General features: G+C 34.0%; 1 protein-coding gene across 2 annotated transcripts in view; it reads right to left on the minus strand.

Moving 5' to 3' along the window:
- Positions 1-1684: 1684 nt before the first annotated feature.
- The window catches only part of LOC134855621 (calpain-B-like), a 51348-nt gene continuing 37010 nt past the window's right edge, over positions 1685-16022 (minus strand). The window contains exons 10-20 of one of the 2 annotated variants that reach the window (XM_063872162.1): positions 14726-14889; positions 13911-14027; positions 13268-13386; positions 12645-12684; positions 12528-12551; positions 7991-8059; positions 6990-7109; positions 5028-5156; positions 4515-4650; positions 2190-2245; positions 1685-1916 (exon numbers count right to left, since the gene is read on the minus strand). In XM_063872162.1, coding sequence (XP_063728232.1) covers positions 1890-1916; positions 2190-2245; positions 4515-4650; positions 5028-5156; positions 6990-7109; positions 7991-8059; positions 12528-12551; positions 12645-12684; positions 13268-13386; positions 13911-14027; positions 14726-14889 — 1001 coding nt within the window. In that variant the 3' untranslated portion in view covers positions 1685-1889. The remainder of the gene's footprint in view (positions 1917-2189; positions 2246-4514; positions 4651-5027; positions 5157-6989; positions 7110-7990; positions 8060-12527; positions 12552-12644; positions 12685-13267; positions 13387-13910; positions 14028-14725; positions 14890-16022) is intronic. The other variant, XM_063872163.1, reaches the window with a different exon arrangement.

Genomic DNA, 16022 nt, shown 5'->3' on the forward strand with positions numbered 1-16022 from the left:
ATCTATTGTAAATGGTATTTTCGAGTTAGATATCAGGAACTGTTTTGAAGGAGAACGACTGTCTTTAAATTATATTTATTTTGTTCTGTTGCTGAAACTATCAATAATTTCAGCTTTACAAAAATTTGTAAGTGTTAGTTATGGATCATGATTGGTTAGTTAGAAATTTTTTATGGAGATAGTTATCAATAATGTAATTGGAAAGAAATACTAGTTTTAAACTGGTTCCACTATGCGACGGTAAAATTTTTTCATTGTAAAACGTCCATTGCTATAAAAATAGCAAAGCTTCAACATGGATAGGTTCTTTAAGAAACACAAAATGTTGTTGTTTAAATCATAACAAATATTTTAAGTTGTTATTACCTTGAACACATTGTTTTTCACGGCATGAAATTATGAATAACTCAAAAAAAATGTTTAAGTGCACATAGTTTTTGCAATTTGTGTGGTAAAACAACTAGCGTCAAACCATTCTCGTGTCTGGGAATTTTATGACTACCTTCTTCCATAATGTAGTTGTATGGCCACATATTGCAATTGTATGACTCGCATTGTTAGCATGCTAAAGGAGAGTGTTTGTTTGTTTGTTTGCAAGGTAACCTAGATTCATTTTTCCTCACAATAAGAACTCAAAATGTGTCTTTTGTCCGAATAAGTATTTTTTTGACTAAATGTGGTTGAAAAAATTGTTTATGAAAATTAACAGGTCATAAACAACTACAAAAAGGCTACGACTATTAAATATCCTAAACTAATAGCATGTCATAATGGCGTTAAATTTTTGGAAGGTAAACAGCCAATGTAATATATATGACTGAGTTTCTTGACTGGTTTTCTTAGTTTTAGGCTATCAAACCCGAGGAACGCTTTTTCCAGACTAGGTCCGTGGTATAATTCGAGTCCAATTCGACTCTGGGGCAGAACCCATGAAAGCATATATGAAGGAGGCTTAAGCATAGTGGTAATGCGTTCCCCTTGTAAACATGGGATCGTGTAATCTGTAATTTGATCGTGTAGCGCCTGACGTAACCCTGCCATAGCATTGAAAGAGTGTGAGGATGAGCTCATCCAGTTGACCATTAGTTTCAGGTCTAACACAGCCTGACAGATATCAACTGCAGCAGTGATACCACGTAAGAAGTTCTAGAAGCAAAAAAAACGACCTTGAGTCGCAAAAAAGAGCTTCGCTCAACGGAATAATTAAGGCTGGAATTTGGGGAAGAAAACTGGCTATGTTTAGACATGTGAGTATCCTTTCATAGATCCTCTGCAAATCGCAGAAGCCACAATTAATAATTCATATTATAGACACAGATTGCAATCCGGGCAGCCAAAAATGTCATGAATTTTTTTGTCGAAACTCGTAACTAACTACTGCTTACACCTGGTTTAAAACAGGCATTATTGAACTTAAATTAAACTCAATGTTTATAAATTTCACATGCGGTAACCATAATTGCACTTTTGTTGATATCAATAAATTTAATAGCATGCGATTAAAATTCTTTTTGAAAATGATTAGCATTCGAATATTTAGTAACAAAATTAATTTAAAATGGCAAAAGTTTGAACCGATGCATTTTTTAAAACAACATTCTTCTATAGCGTTTTTCAAGTGTTACGATTTAAATTTTTTTCGAACAATGCTCAAAGACAAGCCAATCTGCATTTGATTCCAACGCAAATTTCACTTTTTGATGCTCATTTACGTTCAAAAAAAGGTCGGTTGTCAAACTTTTGAAATGATTTTCTTAAATTAATTTTAAGTTCAATGTGAAAGGATGAGATTGTTTTGACTCCGATTGAGTTTGATGCTCAATTCTGTGAGTTTTGCACGGTTTGCATTGTTGCACGGATGCACTTGCACGGCTGACAGCACTGTGAGTTTAGCTGTACATGTTGAGTTGCACCCACTGAAAAAAAAAACAAGTTGCAAAACCAAAAAGAAAGGATAATATCTGAGCTCAGAATAAGTTCCGCAGTCAAAAATTACAATGATGAATGATGATTATAATCATCTGGATTTTCGAAATGTTTAGTTAAATTGACATACGGCATATCAGTTTTCCTTAATTATTTTTGGACAACTTTTTTAAGCTTTCAATAATTTAGTGAAAGTTAATGAAAATAATTCGATTTGAAAAAATTAAATGACATAAAAAAAATCAGATAAAGTTGGTACTTACATGTTTCAAGTCGACTTCACCTTTGCCTTTCCCATTTTTGTTTGCATCAAATCGCTCTAAGCAAACAAGCTCAGTTTCATCAAGAAATTTTATCTTTTAATCATTTCAGCTACAATTGAATCGTTCTAGAAGCATAAAAAACATAATGACATAGATTTTTTTCCACTATAGCCCCCACTCAGAAATTATATTTGACTGTTCCAACTATTTTACAAGAAAATGGCGGAATATTTGTGACCGATTTTTTTTTCTACAGAAAAAGTCCGACTTTCAAACTAGCATTTTTGACGGATTTTTTAGAAATGCTTCTAAAAGTATTGTTGCCAAGAGCTCAAAATTCAAAAGATGTTTCATATTTGATTACTTTTTTTTAAATTATGGGGGTTCAGAGATTGCCAATTTGTTCAATTTGGGAAAATTAACGCGCTATATATTTTGTGCTATCAACGCGTACGAGGAGAATGAATCAGTTGTTTTACAAATCATTCCAAATTGGATTAAGGCATGCTCTTTCTCCTATTCAACACTTTGCTTTATAAAAATCATATCACTTGTACTTTACATAACTTGTGAGGGGATGACTTAAATCGTTTTATAAAATAAACTGCTTTAAATAGAAGACAGCATTTAAACAAGTATTATGATGAATTTTTTCTCATATGCATTGTATTTAGGTAAAATTGAGTTAAAAATTTCGCTTAAAACCGCGTCAGCTCGCAAGAAAAAAGACAAATAGCAAAACTTAAGGAAAGCAACAACTCGCAGGCTTTGCAAACGAAACTAAATTTTAAATATTTCGGATTAAATTGAGTATATTGAGATTTGTCGTTAAATCCAAGTTGAATCACAATGCAAGCTTTGTATTACTTTTGACCCGACTTTCGGGTGCTTTATTTCTGCTGACTAATTTCGACTTTTAACTAGCATTTTTTGACAATTTTATTTTCAATTCAATCCATATAAATTTTTGTCTTGCGCTCAAAAATAAAAAAATATTTCACTTGTGATCAATTTTTGTAAGTTTATGGTGTTTAAAAAATTGCCAGTTTGGGTATTTTGGGATAATTAACGCGCGATACTTTTCATTCTATTAACGTGTGAAAGGGAATTGAACCCATAAAAGAAATTGTTCCAAATTGGATTGAGGCATACTCTTTGGTAAATTTATCAGTTTGCTTTATGCAAAACATATCTTTTTGACGTGTGAGGGCATGATTTTCAAAAAAAACCATCAAATCTAAATTTGAATACTTGAAAGTTTCAATTTTTGAAAATTTCATCAATTAATTCAATTTGGATTACTCCACAGAAAAAATGCATTCGGAACTTTCAAGGCTTTGCCTTGATACGAGTTTTGTTCGTACAGAATCATAACTCATTTTGGAAAGAGTTCTGATTTGGATTTTACGCGTTATATATCGAACAAAGTTAGCTGTTAAATTTCCCAAATTGGCCAAAATGGCAGTTTTTGAACCAAAATTTTGTCGCAATTCGATTTTGGTTTTGAGTTTCGGCTCACTTTACGAATGTTTTTTAAACTGTGAGAGATATTTATATCAAAAACTGTTAAAAAAAAGTCAAAATTGTCTTGAGAAAACAAACATCTTCAAAAGTAAGACCAAAAAAATACATTCCTGAGCCAGGGTCAACATTGCAATGAAATTCAAGTTCAGGAAGAACCTAGCTATAAAATCAAAAAGTTTTCCTTTTCTTTCTGATTTTCTATCACCGTCGTAAAAATTCTTTCTAATTTTCTATACCTTCGTAGTCAAAAAGACTCATTTAATCATGCTGATATGTTTAGAGCATCAGTAATTATTTGAAATAGGCTTTTTCACAAAAATCATACAAAAGGACTCTGAAAAAAGCGAAATTTCTGAATTTAGACAAATCGATGAGCCGTAAGCAAGATTGTGAGGCTCTTTTTCCTTGTCCCACCTGCGAATTTTATCTAGTAAATTAATTTTCACTTAGTCCGATCATAACCATAACAGTCATGTGGACCTCTTGTGCTGCTAGAAACACATTTGGTTGTCGTATCTAAATTTATTAAACCACTCGTTATACCTTGTACAGTGTACGATTATTCCAAAAAATTTATCCTTATTGGAGGTGGGGCAAAAACACTAATTCGTTTAAAATTGAGCGAGTTGAATCGAAAACAGGAAGATGATTTGAATTTTTTCAACTGTCTCTTTCTTGATATGATGATCGACGCGCTAGCGATACGCAGTAGTTTTCGCACGTTTATTATAAGAAAAAAACTAAAATTTTAATTAAAAATTGAAAAAACTAGAAGAAATTGTATCTTTTTCTGGAGCTCACCGAAAGTGGATCTAAGTTTGCATGCAATCATGACGAAGTCGTTGAAGTCTATCTGGTTCTGTCTGTTCGCATATCTGGTCACCACACAAGAGAAGGTCATGCTGTCCAGCGAGTAGCCCAGGTACTTCAGGGCATCCTGAAACACAACAACCAAAACAATTATTATATTTTAAATAACTTTAACTATTAAATGATGTAACAATAGAATTACAGCGCTGTGCATTTATGGATTAAGTTTAGGAGAAGCAATCAGGCTGTGTACTCGATATTTAGAAATTTTGACTATCGAAAAAGAGCTGGTTTAATTCGCAAAATACGAAATTTGATATGAACAAATACCTGGAAATCGTAATTTTTTTTTGAAAATACTCTTTGAAAAAGTAGAAACTTCTTAAAAATGGTAATAATTGTGGTTTCTGTGATCGACAGAGAAATTTTGAAAGGCTGTTCAGCCTGTCTAAGCATAAAATCCATTTCCATGATCATGAAAACAGTACCAAAAAGTGGACAAACCTGCAGCTCAAATGAGGAGAAAGATCCGCTCTTGTCTTGGTCGTATTCTATGAAGACCTTCTTACACATGCAAATGTACACCCACAGCTCAGAGAACTCCTGGAAGCCCAGTTTGCCAGACATGTCACTCTAATTAACATAATCAGCATAATTAGTATTACATAATTGATCTCAAAAAAAGAACAGACTCGATTAATATTTACACAACTCAAAACAGTAAAAAATCCCATCTTGGTAGATAAAAATGACATATGCACAAGTTTTGACAAAAAAACCGCAGTAAGAAAATAGAGTCGCATCTGGCTTTCAAGAGAGATCAGAAAAAAAGTTGAAAAAAAAAACAAATAATAAATTGACTTGTCCAGAAATTGAACTCTCATCAAACAAAACTGACAGAATTTTTGAGGAAACATGCAAAATTCTTGTAGAGAAATAACAAAAAAGACAATTGTCAATTTTATAGTATTTATTGAAGCATACAGTTACACATAAAACAAGGATCGACTGATACTGCGCAATTAGCACAGAATGTTCCCACCATAATATTAAAAAAAAATTCAAATTAGTGTCGCTTATACTGCGTGGTGTGATAAAAGGATTTGTACAAAAAACTAGAACTCAGGCATATTCGATAGTCTTAGTTAAAAAGTCAAGTTGGTCAACAGTTGTTGTAAGAACAATGACTAGAAACACAAAAAAAAACAGAAAATAATCCGAAAAAAAATTTCAAAATTTGAAATTTTTGAAAAGCAAACTGGCGTTAAAAATCTTCAGAACTAACTATACTCGAATAAACTCTAATAAAGTAATCACGGCTTATATTAAACATAATTTGCTATCGTAAGCCAAACGCTACCAAAACAAACTTTACTTGCTCGTTTTGTCCCGCACCGAAGTTTCTTGGATAACAATCGGTGATAATGGAAAAATGTTGAATAAATTGTTGTCTATATAACCGATTATAATGGATTATATTTCGTTCAATAAAATTTTTTTGAAACATTACGAGGTCAAATTGTGTATTTTGTGAACTGTAAGCGATTCCTCTTTTTCTTCTTTTGTTGTTTTAACATATTTGAAGACTTGTCTCTGGAATCCAGAATCATACAAATGCAAAACTGTACGCCTATCCAGTGCACAATTTGGCCTCGTAATGAAAAAAAATACTCGATTATAATCGATTAAAAATGGATTTTATTGCATCGAAATTATTAACAATAAAATTCACATCTAATCAGTTATAATCAATTTTTTTTTTAATTATAAAAGAGACAGGCAATAAAAATGCATTTTAATCGATTACTATCCATAGAACTTCAGTGCTGAATTCTCGAAACTGGGTTTACTTTTTTCAAAAGTTTTTCATGTTGATCGAATCAGGACTGAAAAGTTCTTAGTAAGATATATCACTCGAAATAATCCGATGATTAATTCTGGTGCCTCATTTTGAGTAAAAAACAAAAAAAACTATAACACACCCAAAAACAAACATAATTCATTGACCGGAACAAAAATTTCGTGTTCTGGTTATGGGTAACTTTTGGAATTTCGTAAGTTTTTCCCCACTTGTGCAACAAGGGGGAGATTCGTTACTAGGTACAAAATTCACATATGCTTAACCATTGAGCTAGTTCAAATTAGGGGTGGCAGTTCGTTACTAGCAACCAAAGGGGGTAATCGTGAAATAAATATTCAATTTATGAAATGGTATCGACTGAAATCGTTGTGAGAAATCCATGAAAGAATTATTAATTATGTAATTCCATGAATAAAAAAAACAGTTATGTAATTCAATGAATGAATAAAATAATTATGTAATTCCATGAATGGATGAAACAATTACGTAATTGATTGAATGAATAAAATAATTATGTAATTCCATGGATGAACAAAATAATTATGTAATTGTGTGAATGAATGAATGAATGTGTGTAATAACGTGGTAGTGTATATGGCACTGACGTCATAGATGGCGACCATAGTCCTGCAGGCGTCGATGGAGAAGTTGCCAGTCTTCACTTCCTTCAGAGCATCGGTGGAGTTCATCATCTCTTCCAGCTCGAAAGCATCCACCTCCATGTCCTAAACATATGTTGACAGTTACACTCACAACAACACAGGGAGAAATATTTACCCACACAGATAGACAGTAAGAGTTATAGTTTACTAACCTTAAACTTACTCAGGGGCGGATCTAGGATTTCCTCGAGGGGGGGGGGGGGGTTTCAAAAAATTTTCGAAAATTTTGATGACCCTTTTTTTAGGTCGACCAATTGATTTTCCAAGCTCTCCTAAAGTCGTAAAGCACTAAAAAGACGCAGGCAAAATTTTTTAAAAACAGGTGGAAAAGCCGTTTTTGGGCACTTTTTGGAAATTTTTGACAAAAAAAATCGCTTTTTTTGGCGCGCTCTCCACCCTCAGTATTAGTATATATTGGCGCTCAAGGCGCGTTTAGAAAATTTTTAGGGTCCGTCACCAAACATGGATATTGGAAAATAGTACAAAGGGGGACCCTTTGGGTCGGCAAGGGGTCGAATCCCTGAGAGGTCGAATCCCTTCCGCCCCCCCCCCCCTAAATCAGCCCCTGAACTTACTAATTAAAAAATGAAGACAGTTATTTAAAAATTGTTACCTTCTTTATAAAACCATGAATTTAATAATTTACAACAAAAGTAAAAAAAAACCTTCACAGGAGAATGGCAGAAAAAAATATCATTCAAAAGCTTTACACTAAATGTGTGAAATTGGACAGTTTTGGACAGCTCAGAAGTTTTCAATTGGTGGCATTTTTTTGCAATCGACTTGTCAGCAAAAAAACATAGAATCAGATCTTAGGTAACACTATACACTAGTTTTTATGAAGTTTTTATAAAAGTTTCAAGAACAACAACTTTCTGAAACATTTTCTCCCCTTTGGGCACGGGAGGGGGTCACTTGTGGGGCTGTTGGGGGGATTGACTTGCCTCTCCTGCAATTTGAGCGAACTTCTTCTTCAAATCATCGTATTGTCCCTTCTCAGTCGAGGTCAGAGGCTAAAAAAGTTAATTAAACTAAAATATGGGAAAGCTGGAAGCTGTTATATAGCAAAATGTGGACAAATCAACAGATATACACCTCGTTAGCCAATCAGAATTGAGAAAATAAAAGAATTTGTACGTTTGCTTTCTAATCTTGATTCTGATTGGCTTACGATGTCTATTTTTGACCACACTCCGCTGGAAGCAGTGGCGTCCGCATGAATTATTTGATGTGGACGAGGGGGTGTTTTGTAAACATTTTTCCTAGCCTATTGTTTGGTCTTATTTTTTATGAGCTTTTTTGAAAACTAAAGATGCAATTTTAGTCCTTTCAGCACGCTGTTGGCTGAAACATAAATTTTATTTTTTTGTACAAAACTACCTTCAGTTAATTATACAATTTTCGGTATAACCGTTGATTACAGTGATGTATCTCTTAGTTTATTTTATTGAAACAAACTTAGTAGCTCAAATATTGAATGAACTTTCAAGCTAGCAACACACAAAAAAACAGAAAATCACAAAGTGAAACGAGCTATGCTCAAACGTTTTTTTTATAGCTACTGCAAGCGATTCGTTTGAGCCAATTTTTTACACCTTTTTGAAGGCTTTTTTATCCATTAAAAGACCAAACTGTTATCAAGTGGGACAGCTGCATAATATGTTGATGGTAGGTAGAATAATTGACAGAAGAAAATGATTCGATGGTTTCTACTATAACACTTTTCTTTTTTTTCTACATGGAAAGGAGACTGGTCGATCTATGAAATTCTGCTCACTTTAGTCGAAGCTCGAAGCCGAGCAGCACATAATTGGGTCTGTTCAACGCAATTTTGACGATTCGTTGCAGAATATACTGGCTCATATTAAATTTGAAATTTAGATCTTAGCTAAAAGATAATTTGAAATTAAAATCTAAAAAAGATGGTTTTATAAAAAAAATATGACGTGATTTACGAAACAGCATTTGTGATGTCATCATCATCATTACGCCGAAGTTATTGCCAATCAGCCAAGTCATTGATTCGGGGATATTTTCACGGTCTAAGGACCGAATGGGTGAAGGAACGAAAACAAACAAAGTCGAAAGTCAATTTTCAAAATGAATCAATTGCAGTTCAATTAAGAGGAACTAAATGAAGCAATATTTGGCTTCTTAATAGCGAAACCTTTGAAAAAGTTGTTCCAATTTGCCGGCTGACAGTGACAATTTGAAAAAGTTGCAGATATCTGCCGTTTTAATATATTCGGCCAAAACTAATATCAAGTCCCTGGAAATGTTTACTTTATTTGAGATTTTCATGCTTTCTTTTCAAGCTTAATAATACTGGAATCTTATTGGCTGACTTTTAGTTTCGCCTATTCGTTTTTCCCCTATCAGGGATTGCACCCATTGGTTTGACAACTTCAATTAATTAGTTGTAATAATAGCTGGTTTCCGTTCGAATTCTACCTGTAATACTGTTAACACGGGTTGACCTCCATGGACCGAAAAGGCTAGTCATAAAACTCCATGAACTAAATTTATCAAAAAATTACTAAACATACAATTTTTTTGCATTTTGCTCACATTGAGTCATCGAAATTTAGAAGAATTTTTTCTTGTTTTGGCATATAAGTCGGTGTATTGTCATAAATAAAATTCGATGCAAATAATCGGTGCATATAAGTAGATGTATCGTCATGTTAATCATAAAATTTGTGGAAACTCTATGACTAGCAATTTTTTGACGGCGACAGCAAAATTTTTTTGGAATAGTTTCAGAATTGCCCCAATTTGTTTTTTTTTTAAATTTTGGAAACACAAAAAATGAACTTTTTTCCGTTTCTCTGAATAAAATGTTTCAAAACGCTTGAAACGCCTATTTACTTTGCTTGACACACTTTTCATGCCTTGATCGATGCTTGATCAAATAAAAAAAATTGAACTCATTTTCGAAAACTTTTCACAAAAGTTAAAAGTTTGATACTTTCCTTATATCATTTGTGTGAGACAAATGTAAGACAATTCAGGCCATTTCCAAAACATTCGAGTTGCGAGAGGGTCAGACCTAAGCCGACTCTAATTTTGAGTAACCAAGGTTTTTGTCATTTGTGTTCGGACTCTACTTTTGAGTCACCAAGTTCTTTGTCATATTTGTTCGGCATTTGGTTTAAGGGAAAATGCTTTAATAATTTAGTCATACAATTTCCATATATGAAAAATGATTAACGATAGACCTTTCTTGCAATTTTCTGTACTTATGAAATTGCATGAAAAGTGTATGACTAGCATTTTTCCACATTTGAAAATTTTATGACTTGTATTTTCGGTCAACCCGGAAGTTAGTTTATTCCGCTTGTTTTATCTCAAACTTTTCGGATGTCTTCAAAGTTTTGTGCACCGCATCACTTGCAGCTTTGTCGAACTCAAAAATTGAATAGCAAAGTCCAAAAAAAGGTTTGGATAAAATAAATTGCAAAAACAAAACTTTTATAAGAGTTTCGTACAATTTTTTTTCCATCATTTTCGACCTTTTTTCCTAAATGAATTTAGCACGGGTATTTTAGGTTTAGCTTCAACTCAATCATTTATTGAAATCCAGAAAGAAAAGTTTATTTGTAATTTGGAAAAATTTAAATAAAAATCATGCGCATAGCTGCAAAATTAGTTCGCGTTAAACTGTACAAAAAAAACTCAAATTGAAAAAAAAAAGAACTGAACACGTTTCATTAACCTTCATTACAGTTGTTTCTCTCAGGGGCTGAAAAATATATAAGAAGTTTTGTATTCATAGCATCTTAGCATCATTGACCTTCATTAATGTTGTTTCTCTCAAATACTGAAAAATTCATGGGAAGTTTTGTTTAAATTAGCATCCATTTCAGGTTAACTTTTCAATTATTTTGAAAGTTTTCGACATCTAACCCATATTTCTTTTAATTAAACAGCCTAGACCCATGAGTTAGATTAGCCAATGTTTCAAAATCTATCATTAGCTTCAACCGACAGTAGTTAAGTCCGTGCTCTGAACGTCTGCACTGTTTTTTTCACTTTTGTTAAAATTGATTCTAACTACCCGGGTCGACCAAAACTTCTTATCATACAATTTCCATATAAGAGAAACTTCTTGTCATACAATTTCATACAATTCCATACGTAGAGAAAATTGTATGAAATCTCTATGACAAGCGTTTTTCCATATATGAGAATTGTATGATAGAAGTTTTTCCCATAAACCAAAAAGTTGATTTTTTGTTTCAAAATTCAATTTTTGAAAAAAATTGGGTTATGTTTGTAATCGAACACAAGTGACAAAGACCATGGTTTACTGAAAGCACCAAAGTTTGGACAATAATTTATTTACAATGCATAGAAAACGACCTGAACTGTCTTAGAGCTGTCTTTCACAAATGATATAACGAAAGTAACAAACTTTTAAAATTTGGCAAAATTTTTCAATGAAGATTTTTTTGAAAATTTGAATGTTTAAATTACCAGACATTGATTAAGGCATACATAAACATGCCATGCAAAGGAAATAGGAGTTTTCAGCGTTTTTGAAAAAAAAATAATTAAGCGAAAAGGACAAAAAAACATTAGTGCATCCAGGACTACGTTATGCACACAAAAAGTAAAGTTTTGCATGCAAAAATTTTTTTTTTTAGAAAATGATTGTTTGCGTACAAAAATTGATTTGCGGTTGAAAAAATTTGTTAGTCATAAAGTTTCCATATATGGGAATTTTATGATAAGCATTTTCGGTGTATGGAGGTCAACCAGGGTAGCCCCTAATTGTTCTTACCGTACATGGTCTATGACTCTAACTTTATCGAATAATTTGAATCGAATTAAAAAACTTGGAATGGAAAGAAAATGACAGAATTGCCTAGCTTTTAGGTAGTTTTGAACTGCTTCATGTTTCGTTTAAGATTCAATAGCAAAAATTGGAATGAAAAAAAAATGACAGAATCCAATTATTTTTAGGTAGTTTGAAATTGCTTCATGTTTCGCTTATACTTAATAGGCCGTCGAAATTCACATAACGGGCATAAAATAATGAAGCTCGCAGTTTTTTCCAGGAAATCTTCTTTTTCATGCTAATGACTTGTCTGTGAATTCCAGTTAAACTAAATGCACAATTCTCTGCTCTAACATTTCCAGAACTTGACTTTGTAATGATATAGCCCTCGTATGATATTAGACAAACCTAGTAACCAAAATTATTAGACCCATCAGAACACTGTTGTCATTTTAATTTTATGGGTTTTTATAAATTTCAGGGTAGATAGCTATAACTTAATAGAACCTGAACTTTAAAACTTAGAAGAGCCATAATAGTGTTTTTGTATTCACTGTAACACTCATTTTTTTTCACTTCGCCAGCGTATTCCTATAGCCAAACAAAAAGGAAAAGTGAACTAAATGAGTTTGTACAGATTTTAATGCCCAGTAACCGAACAGAAAGCTATCCCATATCCTAAAAAGACAATTGATTTTTACCTTCAAAGTCTCATTTCCCGATAGCTAAATTGACCATTTGATGATAAAGTCTTTTTATAAATTAAACAAAATTATGGCCAATGGATTCGAAATAAATTAAAATTTTGTTTTTTTTACCTTTGTAGTTGGTTTGTAGTCCGTCGGCTGGTCCAAAGCTCTAAAAAATTTTAAAATTTAAAATTCAAAAGAAAACTAAATATATTCTAAAATTAGGGGTTTCAACTACTGTTCTTAAAATATACATGTTAAACTGGTGGGAAATTGTCTTCTTATTGTAGTTTTTAAAGGAGAGGTACCTGTATTTGATGAGATGAAACTCTCTTTGGGTCACCATCCAGGCAATTATAATAGATTTTAGTTGATGATTTATTGAAGCTGGTAAATTCAAACTTCATTTAAATAAACCTAAATAAAGTCAGGAAGAATATCGAAAATTTGATTTTTTCGAAATTAGCCTTGAAATTATAATTTGAAATCTTGAGGGTGTATTCTTGAATTTTAGCCTTGAAATTCTAATTTGAATTCTTTAGGGTGTATTCTTGTAATATTTGAATTTGAATTTTTCACGAAGCCCACAAATATCGAGCTCGGAGAACTTTGCCAAAGTTGTGCAAGACCTTGCCAACTTGGATACTTTCTTGCGTTCTTGGTAAGTGTTTAAAAACCTACTTTTAAAAAGCTAAGGGACATTTTTTTGTTCTGGAAATCTTTGCTCTTTTTTATTCAATTAGTGTACAAACTGTGATTCAATCTTCTTCTCCGTGTAAATTCTCAACATGAAGTTTCCCTGTTCATTCGCTTCGAAAGTTGATGGCACGATGACGTAATCGCCAGGCTTCAGCTTGTATCTGCCCACAATCTACAGACAAAGAGACAAAAAGACAAAAAGATGCAAAAAAGTCTTACCACTAATATTAATAGATGCAATTTAAAATAATGATTTTTTTTTAAAATTATTGAAGATATTGATCAACTTTTTGTCCAAATGTTAAAAAAAAAACATTTTTCTGGGATTTGCATCAGCAAAAAAGCTGGATGTGGATCTTAAAATTCCTCGGGAGCGTATTATTGGGTTATAGAAAAAAAGGGCTGAAAATTTTGGTCGGCTTCTTTCTAGGTCGAGTAGGTTGGTTATCCGATCTTCGAGAACACTGTGAAGAGCCTACTTTGACAGTCCGTTTTTGGGAATACTTTTTAAAATTTTTACCGTTAAACCTCGTTTTGTTTTTCATTTTTTTAATTGTGTGTTTTGGCCCCGAAAGAGCTTTTTCCAACTGTTTTAATATTGGCTGACCAAAAACGGATGCCAAAAAAACTACCAAACGGCGGACAATTTGGACCCCCCCCCCCCCAGTCCCTCTCTATTTGGGTACTGTTGGGTACCTCTCTGCTGTTGATGTAGGAGGGACTCTTCTCTGTCATCTTGCGGGTGAGGAAGAACTTCTTCTCGAGGTCAGTGCCTGCCACGTACCCACTCTTCTTCTTGTACTCCTCCGAGATCTAATTTCAGTTTCCCTTTTTAAAGTCTACGATTTGTCACTTTTCTTTTAGAAGTACACTTGTATCGTAGATTGCAAAATCAAATTGTTACGAAGTTTTTCCCTCAAATTTATCCCAAGCTTGATAGAAACTTATATATATTTTTTAGTAAAATAGTAATTTTTAGAGCTTGCGTCTCGTAGATGGCAAAACTAATGTTGTGACCATTTTAGACTAAAATTATCGGCCACGAACATTTTGCATTATCATTTAGCATTTTTAAAAAAATTATCGGTGTTTTCAGGATACTTTTAGAGAAGGTGGAATCCCTCATACGCGAAGGACCGAATGCGCGAAAACAAAAATCAGCAAATCAGATTTCAGTAATCTAAAATTTGGAAAGAAAGTAAACATTTCCAGGGACTGAATATTGATATTCGCCGAATATAAAAGGGCAGAAATATGCAAAATTTTCAAATTGTCATTGACCGCCGCCGATTTGGAACAATTTTTATATTTCAAGGGTTTCGGTATGAAAGAAGCAAAGTATTGCTTCATTTAGTTCATTTTAATTGAATGGCAATAGCTTCTTTTTAAATTTTGACTTTCGGCTAATTTTGTTTTCGGTCTTTCGCTCACGAGTTTTTCGCTCATTCGGTCCTTCGCGCATGAGAATAGCCCCCTTTAGAGAAGAGTATTAAGTTGTATTCAGAACTTGCCTCGTAGATGGCGAATCCGATAGTGAGCGGCTTCTTGCCCAGACTGCGTCCAGTTCTAGTACCCTTCTGGTACAGGGCAACTATCAGAGTGCAGCCTTCATCTTTGTCGTCATCATCTGCCTCATCCAGACGCACAAACACCTGGGGGTTCTTGTGGAACGTTTCTAAACAGAGTCATAATTTATTTCAAACAATGTGAATAATAAGTATGTACTATACTTCACCGAACATATGAAATTGAATCTAACTGAAAGTGTGTGAGGGGCTACATATTTACATGTCAATCAATTTAGTTGCTATCCGTTTATTACTTATCTCTGAGAGTTCTCATATTATAATTAAGTATGATTTGGTACCTGCCTGTCAATCAGTCTAGATCTGTCTAGCTGTTATGTGTTGACCTCTAGTTCAGTGTCTTATTTATGCGAACTAGAAATCAGTTGAATTAACACTTAACAGGAACGGTTTAACTATCCCTTGTTATGGCCCGGTCAACAGATGGTGGGGGAAAAACCCCCTTGGAATTGTGGCATTCTGGCCTCCGAATCAGGCGGAACCACAACTCTTATGGGAGCATTGGAAGCAGAGATTTCATTGGGCAATGGTGGCGAAACATGGATTAGTTGCGTCGCAATTTTATTTCCGTCAACATTAACTGAAGCGCAGATCAATGACCTGGGAGAAATTGGTGGCAAACCAAGGGAAGAAGGTGAACGTACATTGATATCGAATCTGTACCTCTGTTTGGGACACGAGGGACAGCGGGCCTTGCATAATCAGCATCCACACTTGAATATGGAAACAATACGATACCCGAGATTTTTGGATACCTGTGTGGCCCTTTTCCAAAAGGAGCGAAATGAGACGTATGAGATGCACCAGATGTTGTCCAGGAAACAAAAGGAGGGAGAAAGTTTGGAATCGTTCTATGCAGAACTCAGCGGAATGGCGGCGAGATGCAATTTGGGTACCCAAGAGCGGAAAATGGTGAGAGACATATTTATATTCAATATGAGGAACAGAGACGCGCAGAACGAGCTGTGTCGGTAAACTAAGACTCCGGAGGAAGCATTAAGAATCGCAATGTCGTATGAAAGAGGAGACAAGTACGCCAAGACCTACAAGGGCGTCGCATCTGGCTCCACGGGAACGGCCTATCCATCGCCAGGGGGTTCTTTGCAGATCAAAACCGAACCAATCAGCAATATTCGTGGATCCAGGGGACGAGGAATGCCAAGGGGATGGGGCCAATACCCAAATCGGGGGGGGGGGGGGGGTCGAACACAAGAGCGAATGC

The sequence above is a fragment of the Symsagittifera roscoffensis genome, chromosome 10, assembly GCF_963678635.1.
Source record: "Symsagittifera roscoffensis chromosome 10, txSymRosc1.1, whole genome shotgun sequence".
NCBI classification, from domain to species: Eukaryota; Metazoa; Xenacoelomorpha; order Acoela; family Convolutidae; genus Symsagittifera; species Symsagittifera roscoffensis.